The 19,743-nt window shown below is 36.5% G+C and overlaps 1 protein-coding gene across 12 annotated transcripts in view; it reads left to right on the plus strand.

Annotated features, from left to right (window-relative positions):
- The window catches only part of LOC106170586 (neuron navigator 2), a 167,818-nt gene that overhangs the window by 73,900 nt on the left and 74,175 nt on the right, over positions 1–19,743 (plus strand). For 11 of the 12 annotated variants that reach the window (XM_013550494.3, XM_013550496.2, XM_013550499.2 and 8 more), the window contains 3 exons: positions 6,105–6,177; positions 7,955–8,138; positions 10,672–10,811. In XM_013550494.3, coding sequence (XP_013405948.2) covers positions 6,105–6,177; positions 7,955–8,138; positions 10,672–10,811 — 397 coding nt within the window. Of the gene's footprint in view, positions 1–6,104; positions 6,178–7,954; positions 8,139–10,671; positions 10,812–17,141; positions 17,357–19,743 lie in introns of those variants that run through there. The other variant, XM_013550506.2, reaches the window with a different exon arrangement.

Here is a 19,743-nt window from a genome sequence, read left to right on the forward strand (position 1 = left end):
GGCACTAACTCGGAGAGAATTCAGGCGAAATTATTACAAAGAGAGGACGATTTGACTCTAGATCAGGCTCTTGTTATTGCACGAACAGAGGAAGCAACTAAGAAACAGATTGAGGATCTTCACAGTACATCGGCAAAGGAAATTCACACACTACGGCCAAGTGGAAACAGTCAAAGAGGGAGACCGCGTTTCAGACAGCCACAACATCGCACTCCTCGCCAGCAAACTCAATCAAAGGTACCAAGCAAGCAACGCTCACGACAGCCACTGCAAGAATGTGGTAAGTGTGGAACTGAACATGATTTTCAACAGTGCCCAGCTAAAGGTACAATTTGTCTCAAATGTGGCAAGCCAGATCACTGGAAAAGGGTATGTAGAACAAAAACAGTAACTGCATCGACCCATAGTAAAACTGTGCATTCAGTAGCAAATGAAAGTGGCAGTAGCAGTGTATACTTTGACTCTGTATATGTAGATAGTATTCAGTCAAAACAGTCCCCAGTCAAGCCATTTGCTGACATTGAAGTTAAAGTTGGGAACTCTACTTCAACATTACGTTGCAAAATAGACACTGGTGCTGAGGGAAATGTAATACCACTGTCTTCTTTCAAAAAACTTGCAATTCAGCAACCGCTAAAGCCTACAAATGACACGATTACTGCATATGGTGGCAGTAAGTTACCAGTATGTGGAATAGCAACATTGACATTCACAAATGACAAGGTCATGGTGACCTCAGACAGTTATATTGTGGACTGTGAAGGACCAGTTATACTAGGAATGGAAACCAGTCAGAAACTGGGACTTGTTACTCTGAACATAAATACAGTGACAAGACAGTCCATACTATCAGAGTATAAGGATGTCTTTGAAGGTATAGGGAAATTGGATGGGGAATATCACATTAATATTGACCCCACTGTTTCTCCTGTTGTTCACCCACCACGGCGTGTACCTATTGCATTGCAGCCAGCACTCAAGGAGGAGTTGGACTCTCTCGTTGAGCAAGGGATCCTGTCACCTGTCACACAACCAACGAAATGGGTAAACTCGTGTGTATGTGTTACCAAACCCAATGGAAAAATACGTCTCTGCCTGGATCCAAAAGACTTAAATACGGCAATTAGACGTCCACACCACTACACACCAACACTGGATGACATCCTACCTCAACTGAGTGGCGCACGTTATTTCAGTATACTTGACCTTCGGAGTGGGTATTGGAATATCACGTTAGATGAAGAAAGTTCTCTTCTGACTACCTTCAATACGCCCTTCGGAAGATTTAGATACAACAGACTACCCTTTGGCCTCTCGCTATCTCAAGACGTCTTCCAGGCCAAGATTGAAGAACTATTCAAAGACATTCCAGGGTGTACCGGAATCGCCGACGACCTCATCATAGCAGGTTGGCAGAAAGACGGATCTGACCACGATGCGACTCTGCGCGTAGTATTAGATACAGCCAGAAGAAAGGGGATACGCTTTAATGAAGACAAGATGATTCTTAGAAAGGAGGAAATTCCATTCTTCGGTCATATTATAGGAAAAGACGGGCTAAAACCAGACCCAGCAAAGGTAGAAGCCATTAATGTAATGAATGAGCCGAGAAATGTATCGGAACTACAAACATTCCTTGGGATGACCAATTATCTAAGCAGATACATTCCCCACATGTCTCAACTTACAAGCAGTCTCAGAGACCTGTGTAAGAAGGATAGTGTTTTTCAGTGGAATGCTGAACACAGTATTGCATTCAATGAGATTAAAAGAGAAATAGCAAACGCAACCAACCTACAATTCTACGACAGTAGCAAGTCACTTACACTCCAAGTTGACGCTTCATCTTATGGATTAGGAGCTGCCTTAATCCAGGATAAAGGCCCAGTTGCATATGCTAGCAAAGCACTCACAGAAACAGAGTCACGTTACTCAAACATTGAACGCGAGATGTTGGCAGTAGTGTTTGGTCTTGAAAAGTTTCACCATTATGTCTATGGTAGACATGTTAAAGTAGAGACTGATCACAAGCCTCTAGAAGCCATTTTCAAGAAGCACCTACACAACGCACCACCGCGTCTGACCCGCATGTTGCTGAGAACGCAGTGTTATGACACAGAGATTGTGTATGTCCCAGGCAAAAATATAGGACTAGCTGATGCCCTCTCTCGCATGAAACCTTGTGATGGTGACGATATCAAAGGACTTGACATTACAGTACATGAATTACACTCGTACATGAACGCAAGTCCAACACGCATTGAGCAAATTCGCGAGGAAACTAGTAAGGAACCACAGCTAGCAGCTCTTCGTGAAATGATTTCTGTAGGATGGCCAGCTACACGCAGCGAGTGTCCAGAAATTCTTCACCCATACTGGAACTACCGTGATGAGTTAGGCATCGCAGATGGAATCATAATGAAGGGGAATAGGATGATTATTCCTACAGTACTTCGCCCTGACCTACTTGAACAGCTACATTATGCCCACCAGGGAGTGGAGAAATGTAAGCTACGTGCAAAATCATCAGTATTCTGGCCTGGCATGAATAATGATATTGAGCACACAGTCGGACTGTGTCCACCTTGCCAGAAACACCAAGCTGCCAACAGTAAGGAACCCTTATTGCCAGCAGATGTACCTCCCCGCGCATGGCACACATTAGCAGCAGATTTGTTCTATTGGAGACAAACTGACTACTTATTAGTTGCTGACCAGTACAGCAAATATCCCTTAGTGCGGAAACTTCCAAGTACATCATCAGGCAGTGTAATTGCACACTTAAAGAGCATATTCGAGGAGCATGGCATTCCTGAGATTCTTAAAACTGACAATGGACCTCAGTTTTCATCAGAAGGATTCAAAAACTTCGCAAACACTTGGGGATTTACGCACATCACATCCTCACCTATGTATCCGCAGTCAAATGGATTCATAGAACGAATGGTACAGACTGTTAAAAGTCTATTTCAGAAAGCATGGGAATCAAATTCAGATCCCCACCTATCCATGTTATGTCTTCGCACAACACCCATTGATCACAACCTACCAGCGCCTTGTGAGTTATTGAATAACCGGAAGTATAAAACAAATATTCCCGCTGGACAGTCACAGTTGAACTCCGACTACAATGTAGCATTACAGAAGAGACAGGAGGCAAGTAAAACACACTATGATCAGCATGTCAAACCACTTGCACCTTTACATGAAGGAGAATTTGTTCGCATGTATGACACTCAGAATAATACATGGCAACCTGCCAAAGTTAAAACTGTATCAGACAAACCCAGATCTTATTATGTGGAATCCAATGGTGGAAATTACCGACGCAACAGGAAACACATTCATAAGACAAAAGAACATTTTGATTTCAGAAACAATGAGATTGAGGAAACTGATGAACCTCTTGTTGACATTACAAACACAGAGACTGTTACAAAATGTGAAACACCTCAATCTCAACCCTTACGCAGATCAAGCAGGAACATTAAACCTCCAGAGAGACTGAACTTATGAATAAATTCAGTAATAGTGACTGTAACAAGTCAGTTGTGAAAGTGTCAAAAAAATTGACTGTAATTTCAATAAGCTAAATCATAATTGTTTCATTTATGAACTCTGGACTTGAGATTCTGTTGACTTTTGTGTTAAAACAAAACAAAAAAAAAAAACATTTACATGTGCCTATGAACTGTGAACATTGAAATGTCTTGGAGACAAAGACAACACGGACAGTGAACTGATTATGTTTATTAGCAACTTTAACAAAAAAAAATAATTCCAGGATTTATTTTTATTTAAAAAAAAAAGGGAGATGTTGCATATTGTAATGTAATTAACATATCTCCCATAATGCATTGTTCTTTCTCTACCAGTTAGCCAGCATGGCTGGACGTGTTATGTAATAAATGAGTTATTAAAAAAATGTTAACTTGAGTTACATAACAACAGAAAAACTACGACAGCAACATGGTTAGATTTATTGGTAAGCATTTCCTTTATTACCTGTAGTTTCAATTTATTACACATATTTCATAGTTACTTTTGGGGGGTAACAGTGAGGCTGCGCAGTAGATGGTGTTGATAATAACTATGGAAAAGACATTACTGGTGACAAAAAAAAATAATGTTTTCAGTTGCAGCAGAAATATTACTATTGATATTTGTATTTATTGCTAAATCAATACTTGTGAAGATGCTTTTATTTACAATTTAATGTCAAGTTAAGCTTATCAGGACATGAAACATGGTTTATGTTGTCAGCTTGCAATTGATTTACACTGATTTATTGAGTAAAAATGGGAGAATATTGTTATCAAAATTGGATCATATTCACCATGAATAATGCACTTTAGATCATATAGCAGTTATTTTCAATAACTTCTATGAAACAGTTAGAAAAGTCCTTCAAGAGTTACCTCAAAGATTAAACCATATTAAAATGCAGGTTTCAAGTACTTTGAATAAGAAAAAGAAAACAAACAGGGTACCCCAGCAGTTAAAGGTATTATATTTGTAGATTGAATTAGGCTATTGTTCCCTTAAATTGAAACGGAGTGTCATTTTTGTGACTGAGTCAGTTTAATAGCAGTGATGTAATGCAGTATTCTATGGTGGGACGGGGGTTTTGTCAGGTGTTTCTAAAGGACCTGATTCTTTTTACTGTCAGTCTGTTGGGAGGAATGAAGAAGCGGTGATTTTGATTGAAGTAGAATATGTCCTCCCAGTGAACTGAATAACTGGTCTTTATACTGGCAGTATTTGATTGCTTGGCTTGTTTACAGTTATTCCTCAAGTTTGTTGCCATGTGTGACTTTATTCCCAACAGGTAAGAGGAGAGGGAATGGGGGATTTACATTGGTACATAGTATGAATTTCAACATTATCAAACATATTTCACTGTGTGCTTGGTATTAGTTTTCAAGCCATTGTGAAACTTCTTTTATAGTTAACAATGTTGGAGTTGTTTTTTGCATTTTTTATATTCCTTTTTTTTTTTTCAGAAAAGATTTATGTTATTCATTGTGTAATTTAGATAGCACTATGATATCAAACCTACAGGCTTAAATCATTTGGTGGGAAACCCTGCATTTGTGAGGTTAATTCCATTTCTTATAAACTTTTCTGATAAGTTTCTGAGCATTATCATGTAATATAAATCAGCTCCAGGTGTATGCCAATAGAAAAAAAAACATGGCCCTATGTATCTTCCTTACATCAGAAATGATCAGTGCACTGCAGAGATAATAAAATCCAGAACCATGGGGGGGGGGGGATTACCAGCAATGATGCAATATTGCTGTCTATAGCACCTGCATATTGGATCAACTCTATGTGATTTATTGCACTGGATCATGGTAAATGTGACAGGTTATGAGTTGGTACCTTGTAATGAGGAAGTTTGGGAATAATGACATAAACTGTGATAGTTTTGCTTTGTGGCAAATGGAGGATACTGTTTGAGTCTCTGTGATACTAGTTCTCTGTCACCAGTAGATTTGGGGAACAGAGTCTGCTGGTTAAGTACAGTGTATTATATGGTGTCTGTGACAACATTGAACTGAAATGAGTATTTGGGTAATGTGTTTTATTGAGCCACAGTATTATGTTAATAGTCAGCTTAAGGGGTTCTCTAGGAATATACCCCTTTTATGTATCTTAGTGCCTGTGTGAAAACAGCATGCTTTATTGCAATATATAGTTTATAGAATGCTATAAACTGTCTGGCATTGATGTGATTCTGATGGCAAACCATTGATAAAGATACCAGGTACTGATAGGTGAAAGTGAACAGCTATATAGACATATTTGTAGCATGAACTTATTTCATAGTTATGGACAGTATCAATCTTGCTTTCTGATGTGAAAAATTCTAAGAAGAAGGAATTTATATATTTAGATTATTTATTATTAACATAATATATATAACTAAAAAGGAGACGTACCCGAAAACATTGAAAACTGAAGACAGATAGCTAACTGCTATATGTTTCGAGTGGCGAGTAGAATGGCATCTGAACCGTGATATAGTTAGAATTCTGTAGAGATCACTGTGGTAGCAGTCCAGCCAATACGTGCTCTGACTCTTGGTTTTGCTATTTCAGATAGAGAATCTCAACACCTGCCTCACATTCCTGGCCCATCTTGGCGTCAATGTAGAAGGACTGAGTGCAAAAGGTAAGTTGTTTTATTAGATAACATTGCTTTTGTTTGGTCCTATCCTATTTGAAAAATTGCTATCCCATCTACCCCTCTCTAGTTTAGAAATTATTTTCTGCATTTAACTTTCTTCCTGTCCTGACCAGTGATACACCAAACCTGTACCAGAAGTACCCCTGAATAGAATGTGCATGGCTGGCCCTTTTCAAATAGAACATTTCTTGACGGATGTTCCCTAATAATCTCATAATATTGATACCCAATATTGACTAGTTGAATTGTATAGAGGTGCCATGTAATGTAGGCTTGTTTCAATATTGAAATGTATTTAGAATAATGAGGAAAAGAATGTTGATAAATTCTATGCTGTTGTGTTGTTACCAGGAGTGTTTACTTAAATAGGAAGTATGTTTGAGTCTAAATGGTGATTTAAATGCTACAACACTTAAACATTTGTCTGTAACAATTGGTTTGGTGAAGAACAAACAGCTGTATAATGTTACAGTGTGTGGTCCCATGTTTATAGTTCTGGAGAGCCAGCCTAGCTATTATAGCCTATTATTGTGCTTGGTTATTTTGTCTATGTTTAGGTTAAAAACAATGGCTCCTTGTCCTTCAATCTAAAGTGTCATTCGTTTTTAATAAAAGAAGGGCGTTAGTTATACCACAGCAAATCTGATTCAGAGAGGAGCAAAGATGGTGTTAGTTACATATGGCAAAAATTTAGTTTTGTTATGAAAATCATACATATGCTTGTGAAAGCCTTTATCCTAATAAAAAAGAGCTATTAGAATGCTAAAATGTGATTTATTTTGTCATTAAATCGGCTAGTAAGTGCAGATGTTTTAATAGCCTATTCATAAATCTGTTATGTGTAACTTGGAAGGTCGCACACAGTGATATCTGTAATATTGAGCAACTGTTTTATGGGTCCACTTGCAGATTTCATTATTTGAAACAGTTTGGTCTTTTGTATTATAACAAAGACTGAATGTGTTTTTGAAAATGACTAGTATGGAGGTGGTAATTTGTCTCCTTCATAACATGGGGGATTTTTTTCTTTACTTTTTGCCCCCCCCCCCCCCCCCCCCCAATGTTTTCAGTCAAGAGATACTTTTTTATTACTTGTATTGCAGCATAAGCTACTAACAAAATGCATGTGGTATTAAAGGAGTATACATCATTATTGCATCACATCAACATATTTATTGTGACAATGTACATATAATTTTAGAGCACACCGGATCTTCCTTATTGATTGGTCCAAAGTGCACATATAATATAAGAGCAGTTCACTTCCTTAGGTGAAAGTTTTCAGGACTATGCCTGATTTAAGGATTTTCAATCTTCATTTTGAATGTTTCTTTTAATATGGTCCAAATGTGATGAGAAATTGCAAGTTGCATGTAGGTTTTCAGAATTTTCCATTTTTACAACTTTCGCCCATGCATTCTTGTTTTCAAAAGTTAAAAAGAAACAATGAAATTTCCTTGTTTATTTTGTGATATTGTTTTCAGTATGTTTACTTAACTTGGAGACATTTTCTTTGCTGTATGTATGATTTCCAACTTGGTGAATCTGCATTGCAAAATAAAAAATACATTTATGTTTGAAGATTTTTTTTTTTTTTTTGATTCCTTGAAGAGATCACATTTATATCATGTAGAATCACTCTGCGGTAAAGTGCCTTGTGATAACATTATGGATACACAAATTATCTATGGGGTGTTGAGACATTTGTTTTCCTCCTTATATAAATTCAGTCATTTATAATTTTTAATCTTAACTTTTCCAGATATAAAAGATGGCAACTTAAAGGCAATACTTGGGCTGTTCTTTAGTTTATCTCGCTTCAAACAGCAACAGAAGCAACAACAGCAGCAGCAACAACAACAACAGGTGGTCACAAATACATCATCAACAACAAGACAAGACAGTGGCAAGGCAGCTCAAGCTAACGGAGGGGATATGCTTTCAAGGTAAGTCATTTCCTAAAAAGGCTGTCGAGTGAGCCCCTCCCTCCCCCTCTCTTTCTCTCTCTCTTTTTCTTTAAAATGTTCATTGTGATTTTCTAGATCCTCTGGCATTAATGGGAAGTTTCAGAAATATTACAACAGCCCAATAAGTCATTGAGAACTGTACTGTTTCCAAGTTCTCATTTTAAGGCTAGCCAAAATAATATTGATATTCATCTTTGGCCAAAGAGACAGGAAAGACCTGATTTTTCCCCAGCACAGCAATAGGAAATCATATCATTCAGACATCTGTCATCTCCCCAGTACAATTTCTGTATCCCATGCATTTAGACCCATCTTTGACCACAGTGACAGGAAGCACTGAACTTTTTCTTAAGATCTGGGTTCATGTTTATTGATATTACACCCTATGCAGCCAGCTACAAAAGAGAGCAGTTCTCCTAGACATCTGCCAGACACCTATAATACCTCGAATCACCTTTTTGAAAGGTCAAGGGTGTTTTACTGGGGTCAGGGAAAGTCTACTAGGGCCAGGTTGCTGGCAGGGAGCTTAATGGTCAGTTATGGCATTGTTCACATTAGTATATTACTGAGAATTTCTAAAGAAGTGTAAACATGAATATTATACCTTATATTATAAAAAAAATTATTGGGGCCTTTAAAGCTAGATGAGCATTTGAAATTGCTTGCAAATGAAAAGTTAAGTTAAATTTTATAAACAGCATCTACAAAATCATTTGTGCCAGTTTGGTTATTTGGCAAGCACTAATTTATTTCAAGAGCATTAGCTGGTCTTCACAGTTTTCTGAGGTTATCTAGTCAGTCCATTGTGGTAGGTGGGATTATGAATGTGTTTGGAGAAGAAACATTGGTGTGATGCATCTTATCTGCTGCATTTCATTGGACAACGAAATGAAATTTCTTTATCTCAGATTTCTAAGTCTGTTTTCCACAAAATAATCTTGTATTGAATTAGTCTAAAATCAGATGATTGAAAATATTAAGTGTGAAATTTGCTTTATTAAAGGAATAATGGAAATAATAGATATTGAAGTTTTTGATGCCACAAATATTAATGGCAATAGTTTTAGATGTCCAATTATGATTAAACCAACAAATGAACCTAAAAATTCTTTTAATAGAAATTTAGTTAATAAGTAAGTTTTATTTATAAGAGGTCATACTATATAAAAGAATTACATGCAGGATTGTAAGTCAAAGATTAAAGAGAATGAAATTCCCGTTGAAAAGCTGAGTGAACAGTGGGCTTGCATGGCTTTCTTGTCTGGTACTTATGGCGTTTGTGAATTTCAATTATCCCAGAGATACTTTCTGATGTCGAAGAACACTCACCAAAGTGCCTAGCTGTATTTTATTTGCCATGTTTTGATGCTTGCAGTAGATTATTACTGTCAAAGGGATATTAACACAGGGCATCTAATTTGATATCAGGCAGATGCAAGCCACAATTATTCCACATGGTGCCTTTAACCTAAGATTTTCTATTCATAAGAGCTGAGCCCAGTCTTCATCCTATCTGTGTGGTCTTACTGACAGGAGTTGCATGTATCCTGCAATCAAACTCTGCTCTTTTACAACCATTCTGGTGACCTGGACACCTCGGGACTAATTTGTCCTATACACCACCTGGTATACCACACAGACAGGTCTACCTGGACCTGGGGGTTTACATGATGATGATGATAATATAACTCTTTTGTTAGGTATACATTTATGAATTGTTGGTTGTTTTCGCTGGTGTTGGGGTTATCTATGAGATGGCATTAGATTTGATTTTAATACTGTGTAATGTTGCATTGAATGTCAATAGCACCATTATGATATCAATTATGTAATTGTTGGCAGTGAGTTGACATAACATTTCAAACAAAATTTTTTAAAAAATTGAAATTGATAATTTGTATAATGGTATGAATGTGATAGATTTTATATTTGCTGCATTGGTGGACAAATTTAAATGATACTGTTAATAATCAGTTGATGATCATTTTTGAGAAGTCCAAATAACTTCATTTCGACTTATATTTCAGTAAAATTATCATTGATTTTTTTATTTATTTTCGTGATATCCATGGATTGAAACAACTAAATGGTGTTTGTTGTGTCAGTTGCTTTCTCTAGACATTGAATAAAAGAGTACAACTCTGTGTCACGAGCGACAAAACAAATAAAAAACAACAGCAACAAAGAAAAAGAATAAGATTAAATATCTATTAAACATGAAATCTTTTTTCACAGACAAGAGTGGCCTGTCAGAACATGCAGGTGCTCTCATTAGTTTTCATGGAGGTGCATGTCTCAAAACTTGACGGAAATTATGTTGTCAAACATGATTATGACCCCCTGTTGTTTTAGAAAACCATATTGCATGCACTGTCTAGTATTCAGTCATGCACAGGCCATTTGTACCACTGGGTTCAGTAATATTAATGACACCTGTCCCCTATACAGGGAAATCATATTTTTTATTCGTCATTTATCATAACTGACTTCCTTCTTTCTTTCATTTCCTCAGGTTACCCTCACCATTCAAATCTTCCAGCAAAGGCTCAATGACAAAGGAGGCACATCATCTCAATGGGGAGATCCCCAGCAACTTGAATCGTACCAGGGGCACCAGCAAGGCTGCCACCAATAATAACACCATCACCTCAGGTGAGTGCTGTGGGTGGGCTGAACTCTTTTTTTCCTAGGTAGTATTTTTTCTCTTTATGATAAACATTAAAAAATTTTTTGGTGAGTATCTGCTAAAAATGTTTTTCATTAGATTGCTCTATAATGAATTATGAGATACTTAAATTTTGTGTTTTTTGGTGATATTTTGTTGACTATATGTTATGAAAAACTAGCCAAAATCAATATGGAATGTTTTTCAAATTTGAGCTGTGTTTTTTTTTTAATTCTTATTGCATTTTTTCCATCACTATTTTATTGGCAATTAAGATGAACAGTGAAGGAAGGAGTAGTTATGGGTCTAAAATTGAGAAAAAGCAATTTTGTCAATTTAAAAGTTGTAAAAAAAGCCATAAGAAGATATGTCTGGACGTTTTGGCTCCCAGGGTCTGTTACAATGTGTTATTGTTTCTAATGATCTGTGTTGGCAAGGTCTAGTGGATTGACCCCTTGATGGAAGTTTTTTGGACATCTTAGGAACTGACCACTGTATAACATATACTGGACATGACTCTGTAGTCTGGGAAATGTTCTTTTGACAATACCTACATTTTTATTAAGTCAAAACTATAAGTAACTCGAACTCATCATATATTTTGCATTGTAATGTTTGTTTCTTGAAAAGACAAATTTGCATGCTTGCCTTTTATAAAATAAAATACAGCTTTAACTTTTGACTTTCTATCTGAAAAATTCCACTATAATTTTCTTTAATAAGAATTCAAATGATTTATTCTTGTCAGCAGCAATTTTGATTCAGAGACTTAGATTTGTGAAAATATAATTTGGCAGATATATCAAACTGTTGAATGATTTATTTTGAAAGAGCAGAGATTTATAGTAAAAACATGTAGTAAAAAAGAATTGTGTATTATAATCAGGTAGATAAAACCTTGTAAAAGCACTATGACATGGTGGGACCACAGGTTGACATTAGTACCATCTTGTTCCCAGTTTGAATAGAAGCAGTCTTAAAAGCAGCATCTGTTGTCAACCTCCACCAGGCTCACAATTCATCACGACCTGCATGCAATAAAAAAAGAAGTAAATGCCAGATTACTCCAGTGAAAAAAGCAATATTTTTTCCAATGGTAACCAAATTATAAAGAAATCATATCTGGCATCTGGGGCCGGTAACAGGTGACAGATCCATGAAAATGTGATAATGCTGACAGGTGGCGTTTGGGAGTTTGAGAAGGTTATCGATCTTCAGGTCTCCGCATTTCCACTGCTGGGAGTATATGTTGTATCTCATATGAGTCAGTAATGTGTTGTGCTGTGCTGGGAAGTCAACCAGTATCTGTGAGACACTAAGCACTGGAGCATACATACATATATAGTGGTAGTTATATAAGGTCATACTACGCTGATAACCTGATTGCAAGTCCACTAGATCTTAAGTCACCTGTTTAGAAGACAGGCAACTCTGAGGACACCAATGTAACTAGAAGAACAGGAGTGTGTACTAGTGATCAGTACATTGCACCAGGTAGTCTTTGGTTTTTGATATTTTTTTCTGTGAACATTTGCATTAATTATACTGAGAACACTAGGAGACGTGAATGGCTGTTTAGTTGTTACCTATATATGTACTGGTACCATCTGCAGTAATGAGTGGAGGAGCTATCAGAATGCAAATAGTGTAAGGGCATGGGATTAGGTAGAACCTGAACGTATTTGTAATTGCATGACGAGTAAAGAGAAAAGAGATAACTGGGAACCAATTTTACCCAAGTGTAAGTTTACATGTGCATGCACTCGCGTACGCACAAATGCACATATAAGAAGTTTAATAGCAAAAAGAAGACATTGGATGGACAATTGTATGTCACATCTAAAGAAAATTGTGAGCTGTTTAATTGTTTCTTTTTTGGTATATTTCAATCCTATCAAGCCTTTTGCAAGTAAGCTATCATGATCTGATCTGTGTATAAAGGAACGATTGGAGATAGTTGCGCTATATCATTGGTAAGCTGGGCTAAACAGATTAAACTAGTGGAATGAAGCACTTATCAGCAGATGATGCTTAGATTTTCACTTTCCCTCAAGACTTGCACTGTGAGGGCAAATCATAAATACTGCATCCTGTGCTAGGTCCCAAATTATACTCTGCAAGGTGGTGACACTGATGAATCCTGTTTGGTAATTCAGAGGGGAAAATGTATGTTTTAACCTTTTTAAGACAAAGGTTTTGCAGGAAAAAAAGCCTGGTGTCTGTTGAATTGTATCTGTGAATAATTTTAGGAATCCTTGCATAATGCACTGCATCACATAGATAACATTTTGGAGCAGGAGATTGTCAAAATATTATGCTTTTGTCATTTCTTTGGATTTTGGAGCTACAATTGTGATTATTTTTAGGTGCCATATGAGTGTTTTTCGTGTCCTTTGGGCTTGTAAAACACCATAGTTTTCATTTCAAAGACTATAAATAAGTACACACTTCATCCAAGTCAAAAGATATCATCAAACTTATGCTGATGAGGTGACAGATATGGGATATCTCATCAGAACTGGTGTAAATCACATGGCCCCCACATCCTGGCATGTAGTGGCCAGCCAGGTAAACTGACCACAGTGACCTGAAGTGGACAGGTAAGAGCAATAGGAAGTGGGTGAGTTTTGGCCTCTGGACTCCTTGGTTAAATCATACTGCGTTGGTGGTACTTTAAATAGAGAGATCCCCAGAGGCACTTGGGTCTTTTTTAAGAGTCGGCATAAGAACCACAACTTCTTCTTAGTCTCATTTTGCTTCGTTTATCTCTGGTGTGATCAGTAGACAGAGAGCATACTTTCAAAGGCCAGGTTTTGGAAGTTAAGTGCTATCAGTTGATATTTAATTGCTAGAACATGTGCTTTGAACTATGTATGAAATAGTCATACCACATCCACTTCACTATTTGAAAGAATTAGGAAGAAATAAAGAAGAATTCTTGTCAATAAGGTACTAGAAGACATCACTAGACTATTGCCTCTGGGCTGGTGGCCTAGCATCCTGCAATGAACTGAAAATGTGAAAGGGCTTTTAATTTGCACTAGTCTAGCTGAAAGGAGTTATTAAATAATATATCCCAGAGGGCTTGATGTCTGGTATGAGGAACAGCATTCCATAATGTGTGACTTTGAACCAGAGACACAGATTGTCCTAGAGAAGTAAAGGTCTGGGACTGGGCTAAGGTTTATTTTTATATGTTCTGTTGGTGAATTACAGTTCTCTTGTTGCATAGACTGGTTAAGCTCAATAGGTTCTTCAATTATTGATAGTTTCAAGACAGTTACAGGTAGGATATGGTTTTCTTATTTTGTTGTTAGACTGTTTTAGGAAGGTTTAGTACACATCCTTGAAAATGGTATGTGGATTTTATTTATTAACATCATTAATATTAATATTAAAATCAGTATTTTCATCCTTTTTTTGGTGTTCAAACATAGCATGTTTCCCATTTAACTTTTTGTTTATTACTCACAAGGATATGCCCCTTACACCAGTAGTTTTTCCCAAATGATATGCATTACTCTTAAATAGCAGACAGAATATCAGCTTTAAATCTGTTCATTTTTGAATTTGAAATTCCTTCAGATTTACGAAAGCAGTCTTAAATTTTTCTGCTTTTGACACATGATAACATTCAAGGATGTTTACCCCCTGACAGGTTTAGATTACCAGAAAAATGGCCAGCCTTCCCCCCCCCCCCCCCCTTGAATCTGCGTATTGGTTCCACAAGCATTAGTATTTATGCTAGACATGTTGAGAGGATTGCTGTTGTAAGCATGCATTCTCATCTATCGCAATTGGTGAGATGAGCTGGACAGATGTTTGTTAAACTTTATAGATATTATGGGGAAATCCACTTGCTCTGCAGTCATGGGTAGTATTCTCTAAAGTATCATGATATGAGATTGCCTTGTAATAAGCTTTTTGAATGTAAACTGATTGATTTATGAAAAGCCTGTGAAGAAGTGTTGCACTCTTGGGATGGTGGTTGTTAAAGCTTGAAAATTTCCAGAAAATATTTCTGTTTGTCTGTGTGTGTTTGTGTGTTTTTGTGTGATAAAGTAAGTCAGACTTGCAGAGCAACTTGTACTGTGTGGGCAACAAAAATGCATTATCATAGCTATTCATTATGAGCCAACAGCCTCATTACTTTCCCTTGTCCTGTTGGGTAACAAATCTTAGATGGTTTCTCATTGATTTGATGATGGAAATGGCTTGTTCATGCTGGTTGAGTATGGAAAGCAGCTTGATGCAAAATTATATCTGTGACTGAAAGGAAGATAATGGAAATGTACAAATGATCAACAGTGAGGGTTTTAAAAGTAATATAGTATTTTGGTCTTTGAAAGTGTGGCTGAATATTGGAAATAATGGAAAAAAGAAGTTCATTGTTTTTTTCAAATGTCAATACAACTTTGTTTAATATTTTGAATGCAGACTGACTTCACCTCTTCAGAATGTACTGGCAAGGAAAGCAATGGAAAAACTTAATCAGTAATTATTTAGTGGGTTAATGTCAATATGAAGTATTTCCTGGTTGGTGATGGCTTAGCATTGTTTGGACAGCTTCCATTCTTCAGTGCTACGCCTGCTTGTTAAAGCAGCAGCAGCATGCATGTGCATTTGACCCCTGTATCTCATTACATTGTATAGTAAATACGGAGAATACAAAAGCATCTTATGAATGAAAATCTGAAGTAGAGCTTGAGAGAAAATGCTCCTCTTAAGTTTTATCACCTGGCATCAAGAACGGTTTGCTTCAAAGGTCTTCTAAGATTTCCTGGATTACATCATACTGTTGGAATAAAAGACTGATGGGCTATATCATTGTTGTAAGTGACAGAAGGCAGGTATATTGTATGCTGCCAAACTGGAAAATGACTCTGCACCCGGTGATACCTGGTTGCTGATGGTGAAAAGGTATCCGTTTTTATAGAGCTTGCAGCAAGCCTGTCATTTTGATGCTATGTTCATTAGCATGTTTTATGTCTGATGTATGGAGGCTGAAATGATGTTGAATTTTAGATTCTTTAGTATGCATTGTAATTCAGTATGAGTGGATCAGTTTTGTTTAGTGTTGCCTGATTTTTTAAATTTTTGTGTGTGAAATGTTACTTGTTTTGATAAAAAACAAACAAATTAACCAATAACCGCCCTCTGCAGCTAACCCTGAACTATTAAAAGTGGAACAATTGTTCAAAGGTTGAATTTCTGTTTTTCAACTTCAAAATGTCAAGCAAATGAAGTTGAAAACAGGTGTTTTAGAATTGCAATAAAGAAAAAAGTGAAATTATCCTCAGATAGACCTAATAAAATTAAGCAGATTAAGCATGGGGACAGACAGAAAAATAATCACACTCTGACTTGACTTTTTTATGTTCTAGAAAAACTTGAATTTAGATTTTAATTAAATTTCCTTAAAACATTTCATCCAGCTAAAATTGCATTTCAGATCATTTTTCAATGTGGTTAATATTGCTTTGTTTGGTAATTTAAAGGTAAAATGTGTGACAAAAGTCAGATAAGCAACAGTGCTGGTGACTTTCTACAGTTTTATATTTGATAAAGCCTCCCAGTAAAAAAAAAGGTTTTCAAATACCACTGTAATCAGTTTTCAGCTGACTTCTCCAGCATTAAATGCCACTGCTTTATCTTGTCACAGTCATTTGTCTGCAAGTGAACAACCCACTGTGTGCCTGAATTCAGGGCATAGGTCAGAGCAAGGGCTAGTTATGCTTTTTTCTTTTTCTCTTAAAAGATAATGTTTTTATTTTGTGTTGTTGTTTTTCATGTTCCATAATGTTGAGGCTGACCATATGAGATGTAAGGAATTAAAAAATGTGTTTTTTCTACCTTAGCCTAACTTGGTTCATATTCTCTCTCTCTCTCTCTCTTACACACACGCACGCACCCACGCATGCATGTTAATGCACCTGTAAAAACTGCAGCTGCTGTAATTTTTTTTCAGAGAAGAATATCAGCCTGTTTTGTAAGATTTGATATCATTTTTCTTAATTTTGTCATTATTGCTTATTAACACTGATAGCATTACCACAGATAGAGTCACTGTTTACTTTATGTCAAAAAGAAATCACACAGATATATATGTATGTGTATATATATTTAAAGTTGATAAATTCCAAGGTCAGGCCAGGTGAGATGTCAACAGCCAATCCTATTGGCCACCTAGAATAACTGCCTGATGATACACTTTATATGTGTAGATACACAGTGAAGCACATGCACACAGCTAACTCTTTCATCGATGATTGTGGCTATATGTGGTGGCAGCAGCCAGCTGCGGAATACCAGGAGATTTACAGTAGACAGAATTAAAGACCCATAATATAACAACCTAGATAAAGAGTACAACCAATTGCATTCCCCCTTTGGCGATGCCAGTATATACAAATCCCACCACAGCAGTTGAGGAAAGGGGAGTAGAAGGAAAAGTTACGCAAAATTGGCTGAGAACCATGTGGAATAAGGAATATTGGGGTCTCTGACAGTGGTGCAGTTACGATGGGGCAAGGTAAGGCTGTTTGGAAAAAGGGGGCAGGGGTCTGGGGGTCCAATGCGTGATCAATAGAGTTCTGTTGATTTTTTGCATGTCTCGTACTTTACCTGTGACAGGGTTTTTGATTGTAAGTCACTAGACTAGGTGAAATTGGATCTTTTCCAAATTACCAAAACAATTTTTTTCAAGGGAGATTTTTTATGCTAATTAGTAGCCATTGGTGGTAGAAATTAAAACAGTTGTGATTATGCTGCCTTTATGCATAAGATCTGTCTTTGTTACTACACAAGATGTTACCACAGATTATGTGTGGAATTTCAGCAATTAAAACAATTTGTCCTGTATTTAAGTAAGGGTTACAGTTTCCATTGAACACCAACAGATAAAATTGCATTGTCTTTGTGTCAGATGTCAGTTAAGTACAATTTATTTTTAAAGAAAGGCCTATTATTTTTAGCAAATAGTTCAGCAGTTATTAAAAACATGGTAAAGATGCAAAACAGGACTTTTTTAGGCAATGGCTTATATCTGTTTTTATTAATTTTTTCTGTTTTACAAGCCTGTTGGTTTATAAAAATAGCTATAAAGTGGTAAGGAAGTGGGCAACTAGGATTGTTAGTTAAGACATGCCATATCCCTCATTGATTTTCTCTATGGACATTGACGCAAGATCTTCCACGAGTTTTCATGTCTGGTAATTCTGGGTCTTTAGCTCCATCAGATTCCTCCATACTTTTATATTGATCATGCTAGGAAAATCATTGCAGGATTATTGACCAGATGGCAGGAGGTGGACCCAAGGCAGGCCCTCTGTGCTGCTCACTGCCATGGTCAGTAACTAGAGTGGACAAGGCAACTTTATAGTCTGGCTGCAGCATGACCCCAGGTCTACTTGACTCCACTTTAGCCTACTATAATTTTTACATTTTTTTCATCAATGTTTTTATTTTTTCAAATAATAGATTGAACCAAAACATATATTAGCCAAAAGTTTCAATGATTGCAATCATTCAGTCCAGACTTGTTATATTCAGTTTAACTTTTCTCTCAGTGACAGTATAACAAGTATAAACTGCTCTCTCTGAATAGTCATTATAAACTCAAACAAGTATATTTATTGAAAGGTCTGCTGACTATTGCGATTCAATCCAGGCATGTTATGTCTGACTTTACAAGATGGAGAGGGAACAAAAGATGTCAGTTTTTGATATCACAGAGGTGAAGTATTGGTAGACATCTTAGCTCCCATCTTATCATGGTAAACAGAGATGTGGACTACTTGGTGGGCATCCTTCAGACTTTTCTAATACTCCGGCAAACAGTCTTTCTCAAGGCTAGCAGTGATTGGAGAAAATTGCCATTCATGTGTGTATTGGGTTAGTGGCTTGACGCTGTGATTAATGATTGACATTGTTACTGTTACATTACATAGGATGGCAGTGTGAGAGGTGATCACTCGCTTTTTAACTTTTTGCTATGCCATTTTTCTCAACATAATGTAAATGATACTTTTTTATGATACATTTTGTCATGATACTTTTTTTTAAACTTAAAAATGAATGAATATTGATGAAGGGATATTAAGAATTATTTTCAAACTTTTAACTAACTTAGGGCCATTGGAAGTCTGGTGCAGCAATATTTTCAGACTTTCATCAATTTGTATAGAAATTTTTGTATCATCATCGTTACACAATCATAGTCTCCATGTAGGAGCTTATCTAAACCTTTTCTCAATGTCAATTTAAGCCAAGGGTTTCGTGATTCATCAAAACATTTAAGGTAGAATAAAGAGACTTTTTTTGCAGTGTCAGTTTAAATCAACCACATTTTATAGGATGAAGAAATATAAGTTGATGTAGTGCTTAAAATGGTATGGATACCCCACAAACATTTCCTTCCTATGATGACATATCACCAGGTGGGAAAAATTAAATAGAAAAAAAGGAAGCAAGATGACTGTCTGCTGCACCTGGCGCACGCTTGCAGGAAAGTTTTCACGTGGATATAATTTGTGGGAAATTGATAATAAAGCTGTGTGGATTTTCAACAACTGATGAAAAAACATCAGTTTTTTGGTATGACATATCACCTTTCCATTTTCCTTTGGGATGTGATGGTAAAAAAAAAAAGCATGTGATGAATATAATTGTTTTAATATAAAAAAACATAAGTTGTATTGGCATTTAACTTACCAAAACATTTGTGATTTTTTAATGTAAATTGGCCTAAAATGATATATATCCCCATGCCAAACATTTCGTTAATAAATCGTTGTCATGAAAGCAGTTCCCTGCTAGAGGCACATGCAGTGTGTGTGTTTTTATACAGGCTGACTCACATCTTTAATGACAGGTGCAGGTAAACAAGCAGCTTTTAATGAGAGAGAGCCAAGATTTGGT

Source organism: Lingula anatina, chromosome 1 (assembly GCF_051362555.1).
Source record: "Lingula anatina isolate TDL-2025a chromosome 1, LinAna3.0, whole genome shotgun sequence".
In the NCBI taxonomy this organism is placed as follows: Eukaryota; Metazoa; Brachiopoda; class Lingulata; order Lingulida; family Lingulidae; genus Lingula; species Lingula anatina.